Here is a 27826-nt window from a genome sequence, read left to right on the forward strand (position 1 = left end):
AAAATGTACCCACTCACTACTATAAGACCAGAGAGTCTGCTAAAATGTACCCACTCACTACTATAAGACCAGAGAGTCTGCTAAAATGTACCCACTCACTACTATAAGACCAGAGAGTCTGCTAAAATGTACCCACTCACTACTATAAGACCAGAGAGTCTGCTAAAATGTACCCACTCACTACTATAAGACCAGAGAGTCTGCTAAAATGTACCCACTCACTACTATAAGACCAGAGAGTCTGCTAAAATGTACCCACTCACTACTATAAGACCAGAGAGTCTGCTAAAATGTACCCACTCACTACTATAAGACCAGAGTCTGCTAAAATGTACCCACTCACTACTATAAGACCAGAGAGTCTGCTAAAATGTACCCACTCACTACTATAAGACCAGAGAGTCTGCTAAAATGTACCCACTCACTACTATAAGACCAGAGAGTCTGCTAAAATGTACCCACTCACTACTATACGACCAGAGAGTCTGCTAAAATGTACCCACTCACTACTATAAGACCAGAGAGTCTGCTAAAACGTACCCACTCACTACTATAAGACCAGAGAGTCTGCTAAAATGTACCCACTCACTACTATAAGACCAGAGAGTCTGCTAAAATGTACCCACTCACTACTATAAGACCAGAGAGTCTGCTAAAATGTACCCACTCACTACTATAAGACCAGAGAGTCTGCTAAAATGTACCCACTCACTACTATAAGACCAGAGAGTCTGCTAAAATGTACCCACTCACTACTATAAGACCAGAGCTCTGCTAAAATGTACCCACTCACTACTATAAGACCAGAGAGTCTGCTAAAATGTACCCACTCACTACTATAAGACCAGAGAGTCTGCTAAAATGTACCCACTCACTACTATAAGACCAGAGAGTCTGCTAAAATGTACCCACTCACTACTATAAGACCAGAGAGTCTGCTAAAATGTACCCACTCACTACTATAAGACCAGAGAGTCTGCTAAAATGTACCCACTCACTACTATAAGACCAGAGAGTCTGCTAAAATGTACCTACTCACTACTATAAGACCAGAGAGTCTGCTAAAATGTACCCACTCACTACTATAAGACCAGAGAGTCTGCTAAAATGTACCCACTCACTACTATAAGACCAGAGACTCTGCTAAAATGTATACATGTTGTTTGTTTGGGAACTATTCATGATGTTGACACTTAGTCAGACATGTAACAGAAGATGTGTTTATTAATCTACTAGAATGGAGGACATTTTACTTTCGTCATCCTGTAGCCTAATGTCAGAATTGTCTGGCCTCTTTCACACTCTAGTGACAATACCATGCCAAACCACCTCTCACACAGCCTGTCCGACTGCACTTCACCATGAGACTCCAGGGTAAGACAGAGCAGACTGATGCACATTTATTGGACGTTATAGGTCAGTCAACAACACTCATACAGTACTGGGCTTTAGCCGTCCCATGTTGGAGGCAGAATGTCCATTTCCCCCTCACTGTTTCCGGAGGCAGTGGAGTTTGTCCTTTTTGATCTTCTATTCATCTAGTCTTCTTCCTTATCTTTTTCCCCTTTGACACTTGCTGATTTTGACAAGTTTAATCGGGAAAAGGTACTGAGACATAATTGATCGAGCAATAAAGTTAAAACTTGAAAATATAATATTGCTGGTTTAGTACGGTCCTAGAGTCCATATCCTCTAAATCATATTCAAAAGTGGTCAGGAATAGTCTTCAGCGCCTCTTCTGGGTTTCTGGTTATGTCCACATTCTATAACAACAACACACATGGAGTCACACCGTTAGATTTGTGGAATCTCTTATAACATTTTCCTATTGTGCTTGGAATAAATGGATACGTTTTGTAAAGCTTACCCCAGGTCTCTCTCTGTGCGTGTTGACTGCCTCAATGTTTAGGCAAATGTGCTCCACTCTACACCCTGTACCAGGAGAAAGAGATATGAGTGAAATTGTTGGATCCAATTACAGCATGTGAATTTGTTCATGTCCAATTGGACAACAACTTACCATAGGCCACCGGTGTAAGTTTGAGCACAGTATGAAGAGGACATTTTAGGTATGGTAACTCATCTGTGGGAAAAAAAAGTAGTCTCTAGTCCAGTGCGCATGCGAGATTTGGTTCTGAGTGACGAGATAGTCTTAGACATGACCAACTTCATTACCACAAGACAATGCTAAATGAATCCATGTATTTTGGACTGTAAAGTACCTGCGGTTTTGTCTAGTAAGTAGGCCAGCAGACAACGCATGACGGCTTGGTGACACACGACCAGCACATTCTCCTGTCTCTCCAGCTCCATGATTACTGGCTCCAGACGGTGGACCAGGTCTTCATATGACTGTGGTAGAGAGAGGAAAATGAAGTGTACCTTTTTCATTCTATTGCACCAGGAAATGTACCTTCTTCATACTATTGCACCAGGAAATGTACCTTCTTCATACTGTTGCACCAGGAAATGTACCTTCTTCATACTATTGCACCAACCTGAACCACACCATGCTCTCTATTTTCTTTCTTTCCTTACCAGCTCGGCTTGGTTCCAGCTGGAAACGTTTGAATTCTTGAGCAGACAAGGTCAAAAATCTGTTGTATGTGCCCTTGAGCAAGGCACTTCACCCTAATCTGTTCCAGGGGCGCCGTACTACCATGGCTGACCCACACATTTCACTACACCTATCCGGTGTATGTGACAATAAAGAAAATCATCTTTAATTATCTTTCCCAGTCACTCAGATCCACCTCTACTAGGGTAGCAAAGATGTACTAAGATAACTAAGTGTTCTACTAAGAGGACTAGGTGTTGTACTAAGAGTACTATGTGTTCTACTAAGAGGACTAGGTGTTGTACTAAGAGTACTATGTGTTCTACTAAGAGGACTAGGTGTTCTACTAAGAGGACTAGGTGTTCTTCTAAGAGGACTAGGTGTTCTACTAAGATGACTAGGTGTTCTACTAAGAGGACTAGGTGTTGTACTAAGAGGACTAGGTGTTCTACTAAGATGACTAGGTGTTGTACTAAGATGACTAGGTATTCTACCAAGAGGACTAGGTGTTTTACTAAGAGGACTAGGTGTTCTACTAAGCGGACTAGGTGTTCTACTAAGAGGACTAGGTGTTCTACTAAGATGACTAGGTGTTCTACTAAGAGGACTAGGTGTTCTTCTAAGATGACTAGGTGTTGTACTAAGATGACTAGGTATTCTACTAAGAGGACTAGGTGTTCTACTAAGAGGACTAGGTGTTCTTCTAAGATGACTAGGTGTTGTACTAAGATGACTAGGTATTCTACTAAGAGGACTAGGTGTTCTACTAAGAGGACTAGGTGTTCTACTAAGAGGACTAGGTGTTCTACTAAGAGGACTAGGTGTTCTCCTCAGAGGACTCTACTTAGAGGACTAGGTGTTCTACTCAGAGGACTCTGTGTTGTACTAAGATGACTAGGTGTTGTACTATTATCGCTAGGTGTTGTTCTATGACTGCTAGGTGTTGTACTAAGATCTCCACAATTTGTCTGAGTAATGTACAGTGTATGTATATTTTGTGTGTATTTTGTAAGCAGTGTGTGGTGAATTAAGACAGGTCCTACCTCACCCTTGGGGTAACGGTACCGGTACTTGTCCTGGTCTCTCAGTGCAAACTCTTCTGGGTGGTTCTCCTGGATATCTTCATATGTCAACTCCTCACACACACCCTGAGGAGGAAATGGCGGTGCAGAGAAGATGTCAATGAGTGGTACGGGCATGTACAGTGATGAGTAACCTATCCCAAGACCGAAAGATTTGCATTAGCTCTTCAGGGCAATGCATTGACTTTAGCTCAGTTGGTCACACATTCACTGCAAACTGTATACATGCATTACACACTCACATAAAATGTATGCTTAAACTCAACAGTAAACAGTGGTTAAATGCATCAATCTCATTTAAACTCAGCAGTAAATAGTGACTTATTGTATAAATCTCGTTTAAACTCAGCAGTAAACAGTGACTTACTGCATCAATCTCATTGAGAGCCTTCCACTGTTCGTATGGAATCCCCAGATGCTCTGCAGTCTGGATGGTCCTCTTCATATGGCTGGTCCACACCTTCAGATCCTTTATATGCTGGCCCTTGATGAAGCCCCCCAGAGCAGTGGCATACTACAGGGACAGACCATGTTCACAGGGAGTGGGTGGGGGTGATTTTTTACAGAATCATTTACTGTAGAAGAATGCTTTATTGTACACTTTCTTTGCGGAGAATGACATTTTATATTTCGGATTTCAACCCAACCCCCGAGACACATATACTTTATGCTTTATGTTTTTTTATTTTCTACATAAGGGAGGGCCCAATACATTAAGTCATTGGATGGGACAATAGCATTATATCTGGATTAAAACAATTATGTTTTCATTTTTCCCTCGCTCTACTTTTTCCATTCAACTTTTTCCCCCCCGGACGCTTCATCTGGACATGGTTCTACAGGACCTCCACCAGCCGAAGCAAAGTAATAGCATTAACATTATGCCTTCTAATTGCAGTCACTGTACTCATAATATACAGGAGAACGATCGCCTTATGGTGAGGATAGCCGTGCTACAAGACCAGCTTCAGATGCAATCGTTAAGCAAGGGTAATATAAGTGTAGGAATAAGTACAGATAGTAGTATAAATCCCCTTGCACAGTCCCCACAGCCGGACAATTTTCTCATGGCTTCTGGAAGGAAATGCTGTAGGAATGCTCAACCGGTGTCGCTCATTCAGCCGACAGAAATTTTCAACCGGCTCTCCCCATTAAGCAACGAGTCGGAGTCAGAGGCCGAGCTTTCTCTGGTCTCTCCTCCACCAGTTACGGGGTCTGAGATGCCGAGGCCTCCCACCATTAGCTCTGACATATTGAAAACCCTAGTCATTGTCGACTCCATTACCCACAGTATTAGACTTAAAAATAATTATCCAGCGATCATACACTGTTTACCAGGGGACAGGGCTACCGATGTTAAGGCTAATCTGAAGATGGTGCTGGCTAAGCCTAAGACTGGCGAGTGTAGAGAGTATAGGGATATGGTTATCCATGTCGCAACCAACGATGTTAGGATGAAACAGTCAGAGGTCACCAAGCGCAACATAGCTTCAGCGTGTAAATCAGCTAGAAAGATGTGTCGGCATCAAGTAATTGTCTCTCGCCCCCTCCCAGTTAGGGGGAGTGATGAGCTCTACAGCAGAGTCTCACAAATCAATCACTGGTTGAAAACTGTTTCCTGCCCCTCCAAAAATATAGAATTGTAGATAATTGGCCCTCTTTCTGGGACTCACCCACAAACAGGACCAAGCCTGGCTTGCTGAGGAGTGACGGACTCCATCCTAGCTGGAGGGATGCTGTCATCTCATCTATGAACATAGACAGGGCTCTAACTCCTCTCGCTCCACAATGAAATAGGGTACAGGTCAGGCAGCAGGCTGTTAGCCAGCCTGCCAGATTAGTGGAGTCTGCCACTAGCACAGTCAGTGTAGTTAGCTCAGCTATCCCCATGGAGACCGTGTCTGTGCCTCCATCTAGGTTGGGCAAATCTAAACATGGCGATGTTTGCCTTAGCAATCTCACTGGAATAAAGACCTCCTCCATTCCTGTCATTATTGAAAGAGATTGTGATATCTCACATCTCAAAATAGGGCTACTTAATGTTAGATCCCTCACTTCCAAGGCAGTTATAGTCAATGGACTAATCGCTGATCATAATCTTGATGTGATTGGCCTGACTGAAACATGGCTTAAGCCTGATGAATTTACTGTGTTAAATGAGGCCTCTCCTCCTGGTTACACTTGTGAGTATATCCCTTGCGCATCTCGCAAAGGCGGAGGTGTTGCTAACATTTACGATAGAACATTTCAATTTACAAAAAAAGTAAATTACTGTGTTTTCGTCTTTTGAGCTTCTAGTCATGAAATCTATGCAGCCTACTCAATCACTTTTTATAGCTACTGTTTACAGTCTTCCTGGCCCTTATACAGCGTTCCTCACTGAATTCCCTGAATTCCTATCAGACCTTGTAGTCATGGCAGATAATATTCCAATTTGCGGTGACTTTAATATTCACATGGAAAAGTCCACAGACCCACTCCAAAAGGCTTGCGGAGCCATTATTAACTCAGTGGGTTTTGTCCAACATGTCTCCAACCAAGGATCCTCAAAAGCTGTGCTATAAATTCTCGGACAACACAAAAATTGCTAGATGCCCTTCCAGACTCCCTGCACCTACCCTAGGACATCAGAGTACAAAAATTGGTTAACCACCTAACTGAGGAACTAAATTTAATCTTGCGTAATACCCTATATGCAGTCACACCCCTAAAAACTTTTGTCATAAGAAACTAGTTCCCTGGAATACAGAAAATACCCGAGCCCTGAAGCAAGCTTCCAGAAAATTGGAATGGAAATGGCGCTACACTAAACTGGAAGTCTTCTGACTAGCTTGGAAAGACAGTACCGTGCAGGATCGAAGAGCCCTCACTGCTGCTCGATCGTCCTATTTTTTCAACTTAATTGAGGAGAATAAGAACAATCCAAAATGTATTTTTGATACTGTCGCAAAACTAACTAAAAAGCAGCATTCCCCAAGAGAGGATATTTTTCACTTCAGCAGTGATAAATTCATGAACTTCTTTGACGAAAAGATCATGATCATTACAAAAGCAAATTAAGGACTCCTCTTTAAATCTGCATATTTCTCCAAAGCTCAGTTGTCCTGAGTCTGCACAGAACTGCCAGGACCAAGGATCAAGGGAGACACTCAAGTTTTTTAATATCTTTTGACACATTCATGAAAATGATAATGGCCTCTAAACCTTCAAGCTGCATACTGGACCTTATTCCAACTAAACTACTGAAAGAGCTGCTTCCTGTGCTTGGCCCTCCTATGTTGAACATAATAAACGGCTCTCTATCCACCTGATGTGTACCAAACTCACTAAAAGTTTCAGTAATAAAGCCTCTCTTGAAAAAGCCAAACCTTCACCCAGAAAATATTGAAAAACTATTGGCCTATCGAATCTCACATTCCTCTCAAAACTTTTAGAAAAAGCTGTTGCACAGAAACTCACTGCCTTCCTGAAGACAAACAATGTTACGAAACACGTCAATCTGGCTTTAGACCCCATCATAGCACTGAGACTGCACTCATGGAGATGGTAAATGACCTTTTAATGGCGTCAGACCAAGGCTCTGCATCTGTCCTCCCGCTCCTAGACCTTATTATTCTCATGAAACCATTGAAATACCACGGCAGTAATGATTTTAAATATAAAACATGTCATTTAGTAATATAACAAAATATCATAAGAAAGACAGTGTTCTCTTGCACAAACAGTAATTTCAACATAGGAATGAATTCTTTTGGTGTTTCATTGCATTTTCTGATGAAATACTCATTACCGCAACGCGTCCAGCGTCCAGAATGTATGTCATGTTTTAATTTTAATAGAGTAAAATGAAAATATTCAGAAAAAAATAAATTGATGTTCTACCAGGTGTTTTCAAATGACATAAAAAAGATCAACTGAATATTCATGTATAATAATAATAATAGGACTGATTTTCTCATCCTCCGCAACATTTTTGAAGGACTGTTTAAACACACAGAGAATTTTAAACAAAGTTTGACTTTGAATGAAGCAACACATCTGCCAGTACCTTCAATATGGCTACCAGGTAAGCAGATCTCTTTATATTTCTCTAGTTAAAAGTTAAACATTCTCTCATACGAGACAGAATTGATTATCATTACTGATACAAGAAGGTTTCCACATTTAGAAAAACATTAGATTTCAAATTTTCTATGAAAATATACTTCATTAATGTCTAATTATGTACATTGAGTAAAAATGTGCTTAGTCATCATGTCGTCTCCATTGTTAGCAAAACATGCCAAGGTTCCTCCTCCTCCGCAACACCATTCTCACTTACCGCTGCAATTTAAGGCCAGTCGCGGTAGAGATAACTTTTGTTTCGGTAAAAATACAGACTATATTTTTAAATATATATAATGAACTATTCATTTAAATATTATTTACTGACTGTTGATATTTTGCCTTATGTCCTGTTTAATTGCAGACAGTCAGCAAGGGACAAAAATAAATCTTTAGCGAAGGTTAGGCTGACAAAATTCAGAGAAAATGTTTACATCCTTCCCAGAACTGCTGGAAGAGTACAGAAGGAAGGAGAGAGAGGTTAGGGGTTGGAGAGGTTACAGCAAGAGTAATTAGCATATATATAGTCTATAGGAAGCCTATGCCCTCATACAGTCTCTATAGGAAGTCAATACCCTACATTGTTAGGAAGTCTACACATGCGCGAGCACACGTCCACCACACACAGACACACACACATCCAGTAAGCCATTTAGTTTGTACTATAAAATGTCCACACAAAGTCTGTAAGCTATTCAGTTCCTACTATAGGATGTGTACACACAGACAGTCTGTAAGCCATTCAGTCCCTACTGTAGGATGCACACACACACACACACACACACACACACACACACACACACACACACACACACACACACACACACACACACACACACACACACACACACACACACACACACACACACACACACACACACACACACTTCCTTTCCAGTTCCAGATATCAAAATCGAAATCAAAATTGTAAAATTAAGAAAACTCTAGATCTGACAAAGAAGCAACATGAAAAGAAGAAAAGAGTGGCGGGAAAACTCAAAAAGGTATTACAGAAGAGAGAAACAGCTAAAAGCTGTATTGGACATGACACCATCAAACCAGGAAGATGATACACTTCAACATGTTCAAAAAGCAAAATTAAGAAGTTATTCAAAATCTTCAAGACACAGCCTCCCCAAGAGAACAGCCATTATCACCTCAGCAGGTAAATGTCCATGCCATCAACTCAACTCCTAAAAGAAGAGAGACATCTCTCCAGACACCTGGACCAATGAAGACATCTACCCCAAAGGAATCCCCCAAAAAGAGGAACAGAAGAAAGAAAACACTATTAAAATGTAGGTCAAAGTTGCGTTACACAGAAGAGAAGCTGCTGGAGAGGAACAAAGAGATGGTCAACCTAAAGAAAAGACTGAAAAGACTTGAGATGATGGCCAAGAGGAAGCAGGTAATTGTGGAAGGCAGAGAGGTCCAGAAGAAAACTACAAAGATAGGTCATCAGAGAACATTACCCAGTAACAGCCAGAGAAGACTAATGCACAAACTTGTTAGCCGCTTCCTTCATCAAGATTAAGTCTCCATTGATAAATGGGAAATCAGGAGAAATTCGGAAAAAGGGCCAGATTTCCGTAAGAGAGCCTTAATGGACACTATCTTCACAGAAGACTTGTCTGATGAGGCACAACCTCTTCAAGCCTCAATTATTTAACCTTAAGCCATGTCACAGACAGAGAACATGTGCTTGCAAAACGCATGACAACTTTGGCTTGAAGATAAAGAAGCTGCACCAGCTTGGGGTCATAGAAACATCATCCCCAAGGGACACTATACAGGCCAGTGTGTCTATTGACGATGATGTGCTGTTCTAATGTTTTTGTATGTGTTGTTTTTATGTGTTCTCTGTTCTTAGCCTACAGTGACTTGCGAAAGTATTCAACCCCTTGGCATTTTTCTTATTGTGTTGCCTTACAACCTGGAATTAAAATAGATTTTTTGGGGGTTTGTATCATTTGATTTACACAACATGCCTACCACTTTGAAGATGCAAAATATTTTTTATTGTGAAACAAACAGAAAACTTGAGTGTGCATAACTATCCCCCCCCCCCACACACAAAAAAAGTCAATACTTTGTATAGCCACCTTTTGCAGCAATTACAGCTGCAAGTCTCTTGGGGTATTTCTCTATAAGTTTGGCACATCTAGCCACTGGGATTTTTGCCCATTCTTCAAGGCAAAACTGCTCCAGCTCCTTCAAGTTGGATGGGTTCCGCTGGTGTACAGCAATCTTTAAGTCATACCACAGATTCTCAATTGGATTGGGGTCTGGGTTTTCACTAGGCCATTCCAAGACATTTAAATATTTCCCCTTAAACCACTCAAGTGTTGCTTTAGCAGTATGCTTAGGGTCATTGTCCTGCTGGAAGGTGAACCTCTGTCCCAGTCTCAAATCTCTTGAAGACTGAAACAGGTTTCCCTCAAGAATTTCCCTGTATTTAGGGCCATCCATCATTCCTTCAATTCTGACCAGTTTCCCAGTCTCTGTCGATGAAAAACATACCCACAGCATGATGCTGCCACTACCATGCTTCACTGGGGGAATGTTGTTCTCCGGGTGATGAGAGGTGTGTGGTTTGCGCCAGACATAGCGTTTTCCTTGATGGCCAAAAAGCTCAATTTTTGTCTCATCTAACCAGAGTACCTTCTTCCATATGTTTGGGGAGTCTCCCACAAGCCTTCCATATGTTTGGGGAGTCTCCCACAACCAAATGTGCAAGCAATTACTTTATTCTGGCCACTCTTCCAGTAAAGCCCAGCTCTGTGGAGTGTACGGCTTAAAGTGGTCCTATGGACAGATACTCCAATCTCCGCTGTCGAGCTTTGCAGCTCCTTCAGGGTTATCTTTGGACTCTTTGTTGCCTCTCTGATTAATGCCCTCCTTGCCAGGTACGTGAGTTTTGGTGGGCGGCCCTCTCTTGGCAGGTTTGTTGTGGTGTCATATTCGTTCTATTTTTTAATAATAGATTTAATGGTGCTCCATGGGATGTTCAAAGCTTCGTATATTTTTTGATAACCCAGCCCTGGTCTGTAATCTCCACAGCTTTGTCCCTGACCTGTTTGGAGAGCTCCTTGGTCTTCATAGTGCCGCTTGCTTGGCGGTGCCCCTTGCTTAGTGGTGTTGCAGACTCTGGGTCCTTTCAGAACAGGTGTATATATACTGAGATCATGTGACATATCATGTGACACTTAGATTGCACACAGGTGAACTTTATTTAACTAATTATGTGACTTATGAAGGTAATTGGTTGCACCAGATCTTATTTAGGGGCATCATAGCAAAAGGGGTCAATACATATGCACGCACCACTTTTCCATTTTGTATTTTTTAGAATCTTTTGAAACAAGTCATTTTTTTCATTTCACTTCACCAATTTGGACTATTTTGTGTATGTCCATTACATGAAATCCAAATAAAAATTAAACTACAGGTCGTAATGTAACAAAATAGGAAAAATGCCAAGGGGGTGAAATCTTTTGCAAGGCACTGTATGTGTGTTATGTACTTGATTGAACTTGAAACCCATCTGTAAATAGCACACCCAACTACCTCATCCGCATATTGTTATTTATTTTTGCTCTTTTGCACCCCAGTATCTCCACATCATCATCTGCACATCTATCACTCCAGTGTTAATGTTAAATTGTAGATTGCGGAAGGTGTTGCGGTAATGGGAGAAATCAATAAAAAAATAAAAAATAAAAAAATATATATTATTTCAGAGTTTAAGTATTCTGTGCATGACTGTTAATAATCTTTATTCTTAATTTTTTTTATGTATTAGCTTTCCTAATGGTCTTGATGTTTTCAGACCATTGCGGTAATGATATTTTTTAGTACTTGTTTTGGAAAATATGTTCATAAAGGCGTTAAATTGTCAGTAAATGTTTTTAAATGAATGCTCACAAACACAAACACAGACCTTGTTATTTATGCCTATAAAGGAAATTTGTTGATGCAAGTCTTTTTAAAGATTTAATGTTTGAAATCTTTGAAACCAAGATTTCGTGAGAATCACCCTAGTGCTGCTTTTGACACCATCGATCACCACATTCTTTTGGAGAGATTGGAAACCAAAACTGGTCTACACGGACAAGTTCTGGCCTGATTTCAGATCTTATCTGTCGGGAAAGATATCAGTTTGTCTCTATGGATGGTTTGTCCTCTGACAAATCAACTGTAAGTTTTGGTTTTCCTCAAGGTTCCGTTTTAGGACCTCTATTGTTTTAATGATGGCTCCTTGCTGTCCCCAGTCCACCTGGTCGTGCTGCTGCTCCAGTTTCAACTGTTCTGCCTGTGGCTATGGAACCCTGACGTGGTCAACGGACGTGCTACCTTGTCCCGGACCTAATGTTTTCGACTCTCTCTCTACCGCACCTGCTGTCTCTAACTCTGAATGATCAGCTATGAAAAGCCAACTGACATTTATTCCTGAGGTTCTGACCTGTTGCACCCTCTACAACCACTGTAATTATTATTATTATTTGACCCTGCTGGTCATCTATGAATGCTTGAACATCTTGGACATGTTCTTTTACAATCTCCACCCGGCACAGCCAGACGAGGACTGGCCACCCCTCAGAGCCTGGTTCCTCTCTAGGTTTCTTCCTAGGTTCCTGCCTTTCTAGGGAGTTTTTCCAAGCCACTGTGCCTGTGTGGCCTACTGACCTTGTGACCCCTGGGAGAGAGTCCTGAGTCTCCCCCAATGCGACCCAGCAGGTTCAGCTCGCTCTCCCCGTGGCGGCTCAGGAAGATAGAGCGCGGTGTGACGTGGATGTTCATAAGGTAGTACACGATCCGGCTCTGTATATGGTCTTGCACACGGTTCACCAAGTACCTAGAGCCCACGTTGAAGATCTTGATGTAAGACAGATGCCTTTGTATAGGAAATATAGAGAGACACATAGGGAGACAATTATTATTCAAGACAGGTGCCGACACAATAACATGTAGGGGAAATACAGGAAGATAGAAGGAGAGATTTTGTTAATCACAGGTATCTGATAACCAAGTATTTTTTTCAGTTTAGTTTTTACTCTTTCTCTCATTCAGGGAGAGGAGCTGTTGGCATAAAGCCTGATCCCAGATGTGTTTTTTGGACTATGACTATAAAGGAGTTGGCAAGACAGCACAAACAGTTCTGGGACCAGGCTAGTTGGCATAGTCTGTTGAACTCTACCTGTCTTTCTCATCGTCCAAAGGCACATAGGTTTGCTTGTAGCACTCGATACGTTTCAGGAAGTCTGCCTGCGCCTCATCCTTGTCACAGTTCACATAGTCTGGGCTGCTCACTTTCACTTCCTGGGACAAAGGTCAGTGTCACAGTGTAGAGTTTAACATCTTGCAGAGTTTGGCATCTTAGAAACAGAGAGCCCTCCGATAAGGTTTGAGAATATACTTTCTCACCGTGATATTCTGTGCAATGATGTCTGGATCATCACAAATGGACTCCACAAAAAATACCTGTAAGGACAATTCAGTTGTGTTCATTATACCAAAGGGGTTTTGTCCAGTTTCACCATCTGAGTTTGTATTTAGCTGTTGCAGTGGTAGTAACGTGTTTATTCATTATGTATAGTAGCAGCTACAGGACTGTCAGTTGGCCTGCCCTTGAACCTGCCTTGTAGCCTTTTTCCTTGGAAAAGCTCACAATGGATATCCTCCTCTCCCGTGTTGTGTTGGTGGCATCAAACACCTGGAGGGAAGAAAATATATTTTAATCGGCTGTACAGATGTAGGATTTTGCAGATGTAGGATTGTTTTACTATTTTGTTGCTGAGCATTTTCCTGTGTATTTAAAAAAATAATAATTTAAAGCTTCTATAGTTTGTCATTTCCCACCACGAAAAATGTATCAACCCCTACAAAAAGGTCCATTAATTATAATCCACATGAAAATTCAAATTTTCTGTTGCTTCAGAATTATTTTCCTGCTGTAGCAAACTGGCTTAAATGAAGATCCTACATCTATACATTCCAGTCAATGTAGCAGAACGTGGGCACTGTGGGCACAGTGCAATGTTCCCTCAAAATTATTTTGGCACTGGGCAAATTTCAGGTCTGCTGAGCGCAAATTTGAACTTTGTAAAAAAACTTCCAGCGAAAGTTTACTGTGAACACTGAGCCTGTACCCGTTTTAAGTTACAGTTTTAACAGGGGCCAAGTAGGCCATGTAGGCTGGGTGGTCAACCATCAACAACAATGGAGAAAATGCATCCCATAACAGTTTAACATGGAAATAGCTGTTCTATCATTCAGCCTAGAGTAGCAGCCAATGTGTGGTGTTCAATGTAGGCCTACATTCCTTGAGACGTTTGAAAAAAAAATGCAGGGCTTGACATTAACCTGCTTATCCACTTGTCCATCAGACAAAGAGGTGACTGAACATTTTGTTGTGTTGTTTGATGTAAGAAACCACTTTACAAAGTAAAATAAATTATTATTCCCATACCATTATTACAGAGAATCAGACAAATTATGCTACCCTCTGCCTATTGGCTACTTAGCTTATTCAAACCTGTCTCAAAATAAAACACTGCCCCTTTAAGACAAAAAAAGCTCTTCGCCTGAATCGCTTTTCAAAGATGTCTGGAAATGTACATGTTTTGTGGTCTTGTAGGAAGCAATCACTCCCTATCTATAACTGGGCTAATAACTCACTAACTAGCAAAGGATATGAACAAAATGTACACACGTTGCTACATGCAGCTCTCACTTTGATCTCAAAACAAGCGCATCTACTCAAGACCCCTCATGCTGTAAACACAGTCCAGTTCAAAGTAAATTGCACAGATCGGTCTGTGTAGAGTACGGACTGAGTAGTGCGTGTCAATGCAATAGAATCCTACTCTGATGCTTTCTGCCAACAACAAAATCTCTTGCATAGTTTGTTTTGTTTCGATATGTACCATTAAAAGTGGCTAATATTGCATAGATTCAATCACAATTGCCACATTAAAGGGAAACGTGGATAGTGTTAACAGGGAAAACTGAAGAACGGTGGTCACCAATCTTTTCAAAATGCTAGCCAAGATCTACCGCTCTGTTTTTTTTAACAGGGCTTAAAAACGTAAGCCTATGCAACATTAACCAATTAAAAACAGTACTGTAGCAATGAGGTTTGTGCAGTAAGCTATAGGCCCAATACATTATCACCACGTATACAGATGAAGTAGGAATTTACATACACTTAGGTTGGAGTCATTAAAACGTGTTTTTCAAACACTCCACAAATTTCTTGCTAAGAAATTATAGTTTTTTAGTAATTTTTCCAACAATTGTTTACAGACAGATTATTTCACTTATTTCACTTATAATTCACTGTATCACAATTCCAGTGGGTCAGAAGTTTACATACTTATGTATAGAAGTTTACATACTTATGTCATGGCTTTAGAAGCTTCTTATAGACTAATTTACATAATTGTAGTCATTTGGAGGTGTACCTGAGATTTATTTCAAGGCCTACCTTCAAAATCAGTGCATCTTTGCTTGACATCATGGGAAAATCAAAAGAAATCAGCCAAGACCTCAGAAAAAAAGTGTAGACCTCCACAAGTCTGGTTCGTCCTTGGGAGCAATTTCCAAATGCCTGAAGGTACCACGTTCATCTGTACAAACAATAGTACGCAAGTATAAACACCATGGGACCACACAGCCGTCATACCGCTCAGGAAGGAGATGCATTCTGTCTCCTAGAGATGAACGTACTTTGGTGCGAAAAGTGCAAACAATCCTGGAACACCAGCAAAGGACCTTGTGAAGATGCTGGAGGAAACAGGTACAAAAGTATCTATATCCACAGTAAAACGAGTCGTATATCGACCTAACCTGAAAGGCCGCTCAGCAAGGAAGAAGCCACTGCTCCAAAACCGCCATAAAAAAGCCAGACTACGGTTTGCAACTGCACATGGGGACAAAGCTAGTACCTTTTGGAGAAATGTCCTCTGGTCTGATGAAACAAAAATAGAACTGTTTGGCCATAATGACCATCATTATGTTTGGGGGAAAAAGGGGGAGGCTTGCAAGCTGAAGAAAACCATCCCAACCGTGAAGCACAGGGGTGGCAGCATCATGTTGTGGTGGTGCTTTGCTGCAGGAGGGACGGGTGCACTTCACAAAATATATGGCATCACGAGTGAGGAAAATTATGTGGATAGATTGAAGCAACATCTCAAGACATCAATCAGGCAGTTTAAGCTTGGGCGCAAATGGGTCTTCCAAATGGACAATGACCCCAAGCATACTTCCAAAGTTGTGGCAAAATGGCTTATGGACAACAAAGTCAAGGTTTTGGTGTGGCCATTACAAAGCCCTGACCTCAATCCTATAGAAAATGTGTGGGCAGAACTGAAAAAGCATGTGCGAGCAAGGAGGTCCACAAACCTGACTCAGTTACACCAGCTCTGTCAGGAGGAATGGACCAAAATTCACTCAACTAATTGTAGGAAGCTTGTGAAAGGCTACCCGAAACATTTGATCCAAGTTAAACAATTTAAAGGCAATGCTACCAAATCCTAATTGAGTGTACTGTATGTAAACTTCTGACCCACTGGGAATGTGATGAAAGAAATAAAAGCTGAAATAAATTATTCTCTCAACTATTATTCTGACATTTCACATTCTTATAATAAAGTGGTGATCCTAACTGACCTAAGACAGGGTATTTTTACTAGGATTAAATGTCAGGAATTGTGAAAAACTGAGTTGAAATGTATTTGGCTACGGTGTATGTAAACTTCCGACTTCAACTGTATTATCACCGCATTGTTGTTCTGGCATTTAAAAAAATATATTTCAAAAAAATTGAGGTAGGCTATAATGATCATTCCCGTAATAGATCCGTTGTTGTATTACTTGTGAGGCACAGCTGAGTGAGCAAACATTTCAATATTTTACTGGGCTGACGGTGCCTGCATCTGATCTTTAGTCTCAATGGAGGCAGAGAGCAGCAGATTTAGGGTCCATCCCTCCGCTCTCCCTTTCCTCCACTGACACTGACCAAAAGGGACACTGTCTTCCAGCTGATGGTGAAACTGGAGTTGCACCGCACATCATCCACAAATGTGTTGTTACTCTTATGAACAGATTAAGAGAAATATTCCTCAATGTTAAAAAGACCCAAGCCGCTAATAATAACAACAACGCAAGCCTATATATATATACTTTCCTACTCATTCCTTACTGCTACAGTGCTTATTGTAGCGCTGAGTGGAAATAGGAAAAACACACGTTTAATGTTGAATACGAAGTGTTGACAGTGCTGAGTAAGAACTTAAACATGAACTCACTCGTAAAACAGCAGCTCTTTGCTATATTCATTGACAGTCTCTTTCTCCTCATGGTTTTAAACGTTTTGAAATCTTACAGTATCAATTTTGCTGTAGCTTTCTGTTATGCCTGCTACGTTACTGCAGACACGTTATCTGAGCCATCCGATTGGCCCATTGTAGGCCTATAGTGCACTTGATTTGCTCTCCGGACAATGAAATTGTTCAAAATGGCAAAACAAAATAGGAACACAAGGCTTTATCTTTGTTTTTTTTTACAGAAATGTTTGTCGATCGATTAGGAATGCATTGGAGATCAATCAGTCGAGTTTGATGACCACTGCTCTAGAAAGTTGAGTGAAATTAAATCTCGTACTTCTCTCTGTGGGCTGATATTTCGTCTGCTTGGCAGTCCAGGGGGAGCTGAGCAGCAGTCTTGGGGCTACTGTGCACCCGCAACATAGAGGGAACATTGGCACAGTGTATATTTCTTTAACCTTTATTTAATCTGTAAATCCATAGAGGTCAAAATATAGTTTTACCCATGGAGACCTGGAAGTATCCAGTTTATCATGTACAGTGTGTTTGAAGTTCAATGTCCTGTCCACCCTGAGTACAGTATGTCTCAGTCATGTGTAAGAGGTATGGTGTGTTTGCCCGATTGACAGTCAGCTCAGAGGGGCAGTTTTAAATTGTCCTCTTACTCACGGCTACTTGTCCATGTTCCTTTGAGAAGTAGATAACTACATCTTCAAGGGCATTTGTAGCACAGGCCCTGAGAAAGCAAATGCAATGAGAAATCATTGGATTAATTAACCACAGAAAGATAATTCACAGCACAAAAGGACATAGCATGTCAGTTGTTACGTAATACTTTACACAAACCACCACTAGTCTGCACCTGAAATGTCACCCTATTCCCTATACAGTGCACTGCTACTTTGACAATGAAAGTAGTGGGAAAGTAGAGTGCTATGGGGAAAAGAGTGCTATTTCAGACGCAGCCCCACCCATAGCTTCGTCACATAGATAGAGAAACCCAACAAACCTGAGGAATCTCTTACCTGCGAATCTGCATGGCCTCCTCATTGTCCGGTCTGAAGAACTCAAAGTTCTTGTAGCTCTGGACTGCTTCCCTGCGATACTGGCCCAAGTTGAAGACTAGACGATAGGTGATTGATGATAGATGATATAGGATAGATAAGGGAAAGACCATAAACTCCAATCCTCAGTGACGTGTATGAGTACTCAAGCACACCTCACGTCATTTAACTTGGCTAGTGTGTGGGTGTTAACTGACCCTTTGTTGGAACCCCTATCCAGTTGAGGTAGCGGGAGAGCTTCTTGGATATGTATGTCTTCCCCCTGGCAGGCAGTCCAACCATCACAATCAGAGTGGGGGAGTTGGTGAGCTGGGGCACGGAGGCTGGGGAAAAACAAGACAGACCGTAGGAATCTACTGTAGATGCCTGGTGGGTAAATAGAGTGGTTCTCTGTGAACACTTTTAACAAGGCACAAATCACTGGTGAGAGTAAATACTTACACACAGTGTGTGTGTGTGTGTGTGTGTGTGTGTGTGTGTGTGTGTGTGTGCCAATTGCCGAGGTAATCCTCACCATCTCCTCAAGAGAGAGAACACCAGGTGACAGAGAGATCAAATATCTGTTAACCATGGCACACCTATCAAATGAGTCATCTCCCAACAGGTAAGGATTGGTTGAGCCCTTATTGTTACCATGTTATGTCTTACTTACCTTGTCAACAGGATCGCCAGAGGTAATGTGTTCTGCATAATTATCCCAGAGTAATTAGCCAACTCCTTTAAGAGTGTAAGACTACTTCAGAATATACCCTGAGAACCACAGAGTATCCCATGCAGCCAGTCACATCGGTGACAACACACTGGGACAGGGGTGCTACTGCAGACAGTACCAGCATGCAGTACCTCTTGTTCAGCATGAGATTTCATCGTAGAAACAAAATAACTGTGAAAGCATGTGGAACAGAATCATTCCACAGGCTACATCAGACCTCTCAATAAAGTAATGTTCAAACTGCGTATCCGCACACGGCACCAGATATCATTTCACATGTCAGGAAGCAACTCCACTTAACTGAGACTTTAGAAGAGCGTTACAGTACAATAGGTAGTATGAGGGAGGATATAGGAGAACCAGGACTTATTGCAGGATATAGAAGCTGGTAGTCTATATGAATGACGACTGACTGCAGCGTCAGTATACAGTATTCATATATTACAGGTCACAGGACAATGTTAGAGTAGGATTCATCTTATTCTCACACATGGGGCATGGAGGAGGAGGGAGGGAAGCCATTCAACAGATCTAAGATTTACACTAGGAAACATTCGATCATAGTCTTAACATGGCAACAAGATCAAAACTTGAGCACTCATCCACCTGTTGTTGAAGATAACTTTCCCGTGGCTTATACTAATGAATGAATTAGGAAGTTGAGAGGAAAGAAGAGACAGAGAAAACAGACAGGAGAAGAGAAGGAGCGAGAGAGAGAGGCAAAGAGAGAGCGAAAAACAGACAGAAACAGACAGAAACAGGAAAAAAAGAAACAGAAAAAGAGAAAGAGAGCACTAGACAGAAAATGGTTCTTCACACTTACAGCCTCTCCGGCGACTTAGCTTGCAGCCTCCCATCCCCAACCATGGCACCCATATCTTGAGCAGAGGAGTCTGCGTGAGCTCATTCTTCTCCTGTTCTGTGGTCATGTCAGCACTCGGCAGAGCCCAGACAGACAGAGTCATGCAACACAGCACAGTCCCCCTGGCCCTGTTCAGCGGAGCGAGTGTGAGTGAGGGAGACAAGAGGAGCAACACAGCCGCCTGCTTCAGTGAACTCCGGCGGGGTCACCTGACTGTTGCCAAGGAGCAGAAGGCGGAGGGGACGATGGAAGGGGAGGACCTCTAAATGTCATCCGATTCCCTAAATAATGCAATAATTTTGACCAGGGTCCATAGGGCTCTGGTTCCTTATATAATGCAATACTTTTGAACAGGGTCCATAGGGAATTTGGTGCCATTTGGGATACATGTTAGCTCATTGATGCCATGCTGTTTCACTGCTACTCAGCAGTTAGCGTAGAACATGGTCCGAGGCCAAGTACTTTAGAGGGATCTAAAATATCCTGGGATATCAGCCAGTAGGGAGAAGGAATCACAAAGTCACACAAGTCTGTGTTGTGGTGGTGACATGGCACTAAAACATTAAATATATCAGTCCCTTTGAAGAACAAGCTCATCACAGAGTAACAGTTGACCATAGTTAACCGTTACGATGAACTGATCAAAACAATATATGTTGTGAGGCTATAGTACAGCACATATATGTTGTGAGGCTATAGTACAGCACATATATGTTGTGAGGCTATAGTACAGCACATATATGTTGTGAGGCTATAGTACAGCACATATATGTTGTGAGGCTATAGTACAGCACATATATGTTGTGAGGCTATAGTACAGCACATATATATTTGTGAGGCTATAGTACAACACATATATGTTGTGAGGCTATAGTACAGCACATATATGTTGTGAGGCTATAGTACAGCACATATATGTTGTGAGGCTATAGTACAGCACATATATGTTGTGAGGCTATAGTACAGCACATATATGTTGTGAGGCTATAGTACAGCACATATATGTTGTGAGGCTATAGTACAGCACATATATGTTGTGAGGCTATAGTACAGCACATATATGTTGTGAGGCTATAGTACAGCACATATATGTTGTGAGGCTATAGTACAGCACATATATGTTGTGAGGCTATAGTACAGCACATATATGTTGTGAGGCTATAGTACAGCACATATATGTTGCTTGATTTGTATTTGGCAATGGTGTGGTGTTGCTCAATTATACCACAAGGTGGCAGTTGGAAGTCAGAGTTCACAGTTCCTTTTGAAATGCTAATCCAGAGGAAAGATCAACTGGCTCTGTCATTACATACACTCTCACTGTCTGTAGCCTGTAGGTAGCAAATAAACTGACAAAACAGCTCATCCCTATGTTCTCTGCTGTCTTTCTGCTCTGGTGCAATCATTCTCATTCAGAAAATATCTGACTTTGTTGACAGTACTTCAAGAGGTTACCAAGGCAACGAGGCATTAACCTGACTAAGGAATTAGACATCTGACAACCTATGAGACATGGACAGTCCCTGATCTGATCTCATTACAACTTAATGCAGTGGAGTATTAAAGGGAAGAGGCGTCATGGGTTAGATAATGTCATCAATACGTAATGTAGCCTCCCAGCAGGCGAGCAAAACTGGTTGAAATGATATCAGTACTACACCATTACAACCTGGTTGCAAACTAGTTGTATTGACGTCATGTCAACCAGCTTTGTTCACTGGGCCCGCTGGGCAGTTCTTATTTATGTTATATCCATACGTTCTTTAAAAAAAGATTGCGATCTAGAACTAAAAAAGCTTCTTCGGCTGTCCCCATAGGAGAACCCTTTGGAACATCTCCTACGGGGATGGCCAATTAACCCTTTTGGAACCCTTTTTTCTACGAGTGTAGGCCTACTGTATAGTATCAGGTTTTACATGCAGTGGCAACATTGTTTAGACATTTCCACTGTGGGGTTTGCTGTAACACATTTTTACTTAGACCTGCAGTAACTTAGCAAGGCTGAAATGGGCATTGGAACAGGATACTTTGAATACAACTTTGGGGTCAAATTCTAACAGAGACAGACAGTTAGTTTGGCAGTTAGTCTTACAGTGTCTTTGGCCTCTGCCATTATTCTCCAACAGAAAATATAATTCCCACAACACAGCAATACATTCTGTATCTTGCTTTTACACCTGCATTGTTTGCTGTTTGGGGTTTTAGGCTGGGTTTCTGTACAGCACTTTGAGATATCAGCTGATGTACGAAGGGCTATATAAATAAATTTGATTTGATTTGATTTGATCTAAGTGTCAGACCTCATACCAACTGTTAAGCTACCTAACTGACCACATTCTGGGCAAATCATACAGTAGGCCTATGTTGGCATATGTTAAAAAGGTTAAGTATCTAACCTGATATTCTGCAGTACAGACAATGTTTATGCCTTTCAGCAACAGTAATGACCACAGAGTCTAGATCTGGTTTTGTTAGTAGAGCCCAGGAGAAGCGAGAGAGGAACATGCTATCCCTGCTGGCTGAGAGTTTGGCCTGGCAGGAATTTAGCCTGGCCTCCATGCTCCAAATAGAATGACAGGGATTGACTGCACTGTAGCTACTGAGAAATGAGCTATGGGCAGCTCCTGTAAACCACAGCTAAGTGTAAATGTGTTCCTAAAAACATCTCTCTCTCTTTCTCTCTCTCTCTCTCTCTCCGAGGAACTGTAAATTGCATAATACAAGTTTACATGGAACATACTGTACTTAAAGGTCCAATGCAGAAATGTTTATCACAATATCAAATCATTTTTCGGTAACAATATAGTTCTTACTGTGATTGTTTTCAAATAAAATGGTCAAAAATAAACAAAAACAGCTTCCTAACAAAGAGCAATTTCTCAAGCAAGAATTTTGCTTGGACTATCAGAAACGAGCTTTTATGGCAGAGACATGGCAGAGAGTTTGAAACTAATTAACCACCTTGTGATGTCACCAGTCTGGCCAAAACTCCATCCCATCAAAAACAGGCAGAAATTTGAAATAGTCTTTTCAAATAGTTCTTGCACGTAAAGGGCATTACCATAATTTTCAAAATTTCGCAATATTATTCCAACCTCATAGTGTGGAAATATATATAAAACACAGAAAATCACGTTTTTCACTGTGCTGGGCCTTTAAGGTGGTTGAGGTTACATTCCATATGAAGATGGAATGAGGTATTAAGATGGCAAGAGGGTACATGACATTTTGGAGTTGGTTTATGCTTGAGCAAGATTCCTTCAGAAGACAGACCGTCCCGTTCCGTAACAGGTCCCAAAGATCTGATCAGGTTCCATTTGAAGGGTCCTGGTTGGATTACTATCCCAGTACGGTTGACTAGCTTCTTTCATTCATTCACATTTAGGCTGCTAGCAGAAAACTGAACCCAATCCTAACCATTCACTCACTTATAGGCTACTACAACAGATGTAAAGATGATCACTCTTTTGTTGCAGAGAATTTTCAATCAATCAATTAAAATCAAAGTTTAGTGGTCGGTTGCAGAGATTTGCAGATGTTTTCACAGGTTTTCACGACTCCAACAGTGCAGCAATAAAACCTAGCAATACAAAACAATATACACAAAATAAAAAATAAATAAAAAATATCAGAAGGAGCAATGTCAGAGTCCGGGAATATAAATAATATATATATATATACAGTTGAAGTCGGAAGTTTACATACACCTTAGCCAAATACATTTAAACAAAAAAAATCCCTGTTTTGGGTCAGTTAGGATCACCCCTTTATTTTAAGAATGTGAAATGTCAGAATAATAGTAGAGAGAATAGCTTATTTCAGCTTTTATTTATTTCGTCACATTCCCAGTGGGTCAGAAGTTTACATACACTCAATTAGTATTTGGTAGCATTGCCTTTAAAATGTTTAACTTGGGTCAAACGTTTCGGGTAGCCTTCCACAAGCTTCCCACAATAAGTTGGTTGAATTTTGGCCCATTCCTCCTGACAGAGCTGGTATAACTGACTCAGGTTTGTAGGCCTCCTTGCTCGCACATGCTTTTTCAGTTCTGCCCATACATTTTCTATAGGATTGAGGTCAGGGCTTTGTGATGGCCACTCCAATACCTTGACTTTGTTGTCCTTAAGCTATTTTGCCACAACTGTGGAAGTATGCTTGGGGTCATTGTCCATTTGGAAGACCCATTTGCGACCAAGCTTTAACTTCCTGATGTCTTGAGATGTTGCTTCAATATATCCACATCATTTTTCTTCCTCATGACGCCACCTATTTTGTGAAGTGCACCAGTCCCTCCTGCAGCAAAGCACCCTCAAAACAGTCATTAAAACTTGGAGTCATTAAAAATTGTTTTTCAAACACTCCACAAATGTCTTGTTAACAAACGATAGTTTTGGTAAGTCGGTTAGGACATCTACTTTGTGCATGACACAAGTAATTCTTCCAACAATTGTTTACAGGCAGATTATTTCACTTATAATTTACTGTATCACAATTCCAGTGGGTCAGAAATGTACATACACTAAGTTGACTGTGCCTTTAAACAGCTTGGAAAATTCCAGAAAAGGATGTCATGGCATTAGAAGGTTATGATAGGCTAAATTACATAATATTAGTCAATTGGAGGTGTACATGTGGATGTATTTCAAGGCCAAACCTTCAAACTCAGTGCCTCTTTGATTGACATCATGGGAAAATAAAAAGAAATCAGCCAAGACCTCAGAAAACAATTGTAGACCTCCACGAGTCTGGTTCATCCTTAGCAGCAATTTCCAAACGCCTAAAGGTACCACATTCATCTCTACAAAGAATAGTACACAAGCATAAACACCATGGGACCACGCAGCCGTCATACCGCTCAGGAAGGAGTTGAATTCTGTCTCCTAGAGATGAACGTACTTTGGTGCGAAAAGTGCAAATCAATCCCAGAATAACTGCAGGACCTTGTGAAGATGCTGGAGGAAACAGGTACAAAAGTATCTATATCCACAGTAAAAACGAGTCGTGTGTCGACATAACCTGAAAGGCCGCTCAGCAAGGAAGAAGCCACTGCTCCAAAACCACCATTAAACTTCCAGACTACGGTTTGCAACTGCACATGGGGATAAAGATGGTACTTTTTGGAGAAATGTCCTCTGGTCTGATGAAACAAAAATAGAACTGTTTGGCCATAATGACCATCGTTATGTTTGGTGGAAAAAGGGGGAGGCTTGCAAGCCGAAGAACACCATCCCAACCATGAAGCACGGGGGTGGCAGCATCATGCTGCGGGGGTGCTTTGCTGCAGGAGGGACTGGTGCACTTCGCAAAATAGATGGCATCATGAGGTAGGAAAATTATGTGGATAGAGTGAAGCAACATCTCAAGGAAGTTAGGAAGTTAAAGCTTGGTCGCAAATGGGTCTTCCAAATGGACAATGACCTCAAGCATACTTCCAAAGTTGTGGCAAAATAGCTACTAATATTCTGACATTTCACATTCTTAAAATAAAGTGGTGATCCTAACTGACCTAAGACAGGGAAATGTTCTAGGATTAAATATTAGGAATTTTGAAAAACTGAGTTTACATTTTTTGGGCTAAAGTGTATGTAAACTTCCAACTTCCACTGTATATATACTCAGTGTACAACAAATTAAGAATAGTTTCCTAATATTGAGTTGCACCCCCCCCACACCTCCCATTCAGTGGGGCATGGGTTCTACAAGGTGTCCAAATCTTTGCACGAGAATGCTGGCCCATGTTGACGCCAATGCTTCCCAAAGTTGTGTCAAGTTTCCTGGATGTCCTTTGGGTGGTGGACTATTCTTGATACACACATGAAACTGTTTAGCATGGAAAACTCAGCAGTGTTGCAGTTCTTGACACAAACCGGTGCGCCTGGCACCTACTACCATACCCCGTTCAAAGACACTTGCATATTTTGTCTTGCCCATTTACCCTCTGAATGGCACACATACACAATCCATGTCTCAATTGTCTCAAATCTTAAAAATCCTTTTTTATTCTGTCTCCTCCCCTTCATCTACTCCAATTGAAGTGGAATTAACAAGTGACATCAGTAAGGGATCATAGCTTTCACCTGGAATCACCTGGGCAATCTGTCATGAAAAGAGCAGGTGTTCATAATGTTTATACACTCAGTGTGTAATGGTGTGTATAGACAGTATATGAATTGAAAAGGTGTGTGCAGGTGTAGTTATATAGGATGTGCCTTGACTAGAATACAGTATATACATCTGAAGTTTATAAAACAGTATATTAACCTTTCCTCCACATCAGGAAATGTTAACTTCTAGTGTATTCAAGGTTTAAAAAGGCTTCCTTTTTGTGATACAAAAGATGTATCAACCCCTACAAACAATGTCCATTATTTATAATGACCTCACCAAGATCCGCTTCAGATGGAAACATTGTCAATAAAGCGGTGAATTCGGAGCTTTAACAGTGTGCAGGCCTTCTTGTTCTATACCATTATTTATAATCCACATAATAATTCACATTTCCTGTTGCGGTAGAATCATCTTCCTGCTGTAGCAAACTGGCTCCAATTAAGATCCTACAACTGTAGCATTTATTCAGTGATAGGTTACTACTATACTTGACTGGGCTAATCACACTGTAACAGAGCACAAAGATGATACCACTACTGTATAAGGAAATAGAAGGGAAACAACAGAAGATATCAGAGTTACCAGAGTGACAGACAGACCTTCCCAAGTCCTTTCCCATTTCGTCTGCGTGTCCATCCTTTCTAAATCAAGGCAGCTTTCTAAATCAAGGCAACTTGAAACCCAGAGAAGACGTTGTCCGGTCTGTAGCAGTGTCTGCTGCACTGTCTGAATCATAGAGTGTAACACCAATCCACCAAGTCTATCTTGCTCAAGTGTATTTTTGTGCTGCTGCACTTAGCCCCCTGGAAAACATGTGCTCGGGACAACATGTACATAGACAGAAGTGAACCAGCATAGTAAAGTTGGACTTTACTATACCATCTTAGTGCTTCCTACTCCTCTCTCTCAAGTGAGTGCATGTTTATCATTGAATGCTCTCACCTGCGCTGTCACAGCGACGCCTCATTATGTATTCCATATGGAGCAGTTCTATCCCTGCAAGGTGCACGGTCTGAAGAAGACTTACTAATGCCTATGGCTCTGCTGTCAGATACTCTTATTAATGTAACCAAACCCCACGGCCAAAGCATTCTCTCCCCTCTCACCACCTTCTCCCTCTTTCTACGACACATGAACATACGCTGGGCTTGTCCTTTAATGTTTGCCAGGTCTTGGGTTCACCATTCACAACACACACACACACACACACACACACACACGCACACACGCACACACACACGCACGCACACACGCACGCACGCACGCACACATACACACACACAGCCAGGGGAGTGAGCTCAGAACAGGAGCAAAGGTCACCGAGGGGATGTGAACCTTTACAACTCCGTGGCTTCGCTTATCATTCAGACCTGGGTTTGAATACCATTTGAAATCTTTCAAATACTATTAGCTTTAGCTTAAGCCTGCCTTTATTGCCAGGCGGGCAGGTTTTACCCTTCTGTGACTCTTCTATTGGTTCAATTGCACCAGGCAAGCTTAATCAAGCCCAGCTAAACTATTTGAAGTAATATCAAATAGTATTTGAGCCCAGGGTTAATACAAAGTAATTACTACATGAGAATGCGACAAGTAAGGACTTATAGGCCATGTCTTGAACTCTTGTTGTTGTGTTCCATACACTACAGTTTCTCTGGCAAGATGGCACTGACAGACATGGACACCCTGTTTCTAGCTCCTAGACAACTTTGCAGTATTTTGTCTATTACTCCATTGTTGGAGCTAGAAACACAAGCATTCTGCTGCACCTGCGATAACATCTTCAAATCTGTGTAGTGACCAATATATTTGGATTTGATTTGATTTGAAAGGGTGTGTAACATTAAAAGTTTCAACAAATATGTTTTTAATGACTGGAGCTTACTATGTGCCGCAATCATAAAACCACTAACCGACTGTGTTATGCAGCAGACAAATTCAAAAATATGTCACATACAGCGGCAGGGTAGCCTAGTGGTTAGAGTGTTGAGCTAGTAACCGAAAGGTTGCAAGT

At 41.3% G+C, this 27826-nt stretch overlaps 1 protein-coding gene across 3 annotated transcripts; it reads right to left on the reverse strand.

Moving 5' to 3' along the window:
* Positions 1-1206: 1206 nt before the first annotated feature.
* On the reverse strand, positions 1207-26945 carry LOC115132458 (6-phosphofructo-2-kinase/fructose-2,6-bisphosphatase-like). Of its 3 annotated transcripts, none has more exons than XM_029665133.2 (14): positions 26758-26945; positions 18331-18456; positions 18095-18191; positions 17739-17805; positions 13382-13456; positions 13168-13224; positions 12941-13062; positions 12430-12637; positions 4007-4153; positions 3601-3705; positions 2223-2352; positions 2021-2083; positions 1868-1932; positions 1207-1763 (listed from the first exon to the last, which is right to left on the reverse strand). In XM_029665133.2, the coding sequence occupies exons 1-14, from the start codon at positions 26792-26794 to the stop codon at positions 1704-1706; spliced, it is 1359 nt and encodes a 452-aa protein (XP_029520993.1). In that variant the 5' UTR covers positions 26795-26945; the 3' UTR covers positions 1207-1703. The 3 variants fall into 3 exon arrangements, with proteins under 3 accessions (XP_029520993.1, XP_029520992.1, XP_029520991.1); XM_029665132.2 differs by lacking the exon at positions 26758-26945 and adding an exon at positions 26415-26721; XM_029665131.2 differs by lacking the exon at positions 26758-26945 and adding an exon at positions 19669-20471.
* Positions 26946-27826: the final 881 nt, after the last annotated feature.

The sequence above is a fragment of the Oncorhynchus nerka genome, linkage group LG7 (genome assembly GCF_034236695.1).
Source record: "Oncorhynchus nerka isolate Pitt River linkage group LG7, Oner_Uvic_2.0, whole genome shotgun sequence".
Taxonomy (NCBI): Eukaryota; Metazoa; Chordata; class Actinopteri; order Salmoniformes; family Salmonidae; genus Oncorhynchus; species Oncorhynchus nerka.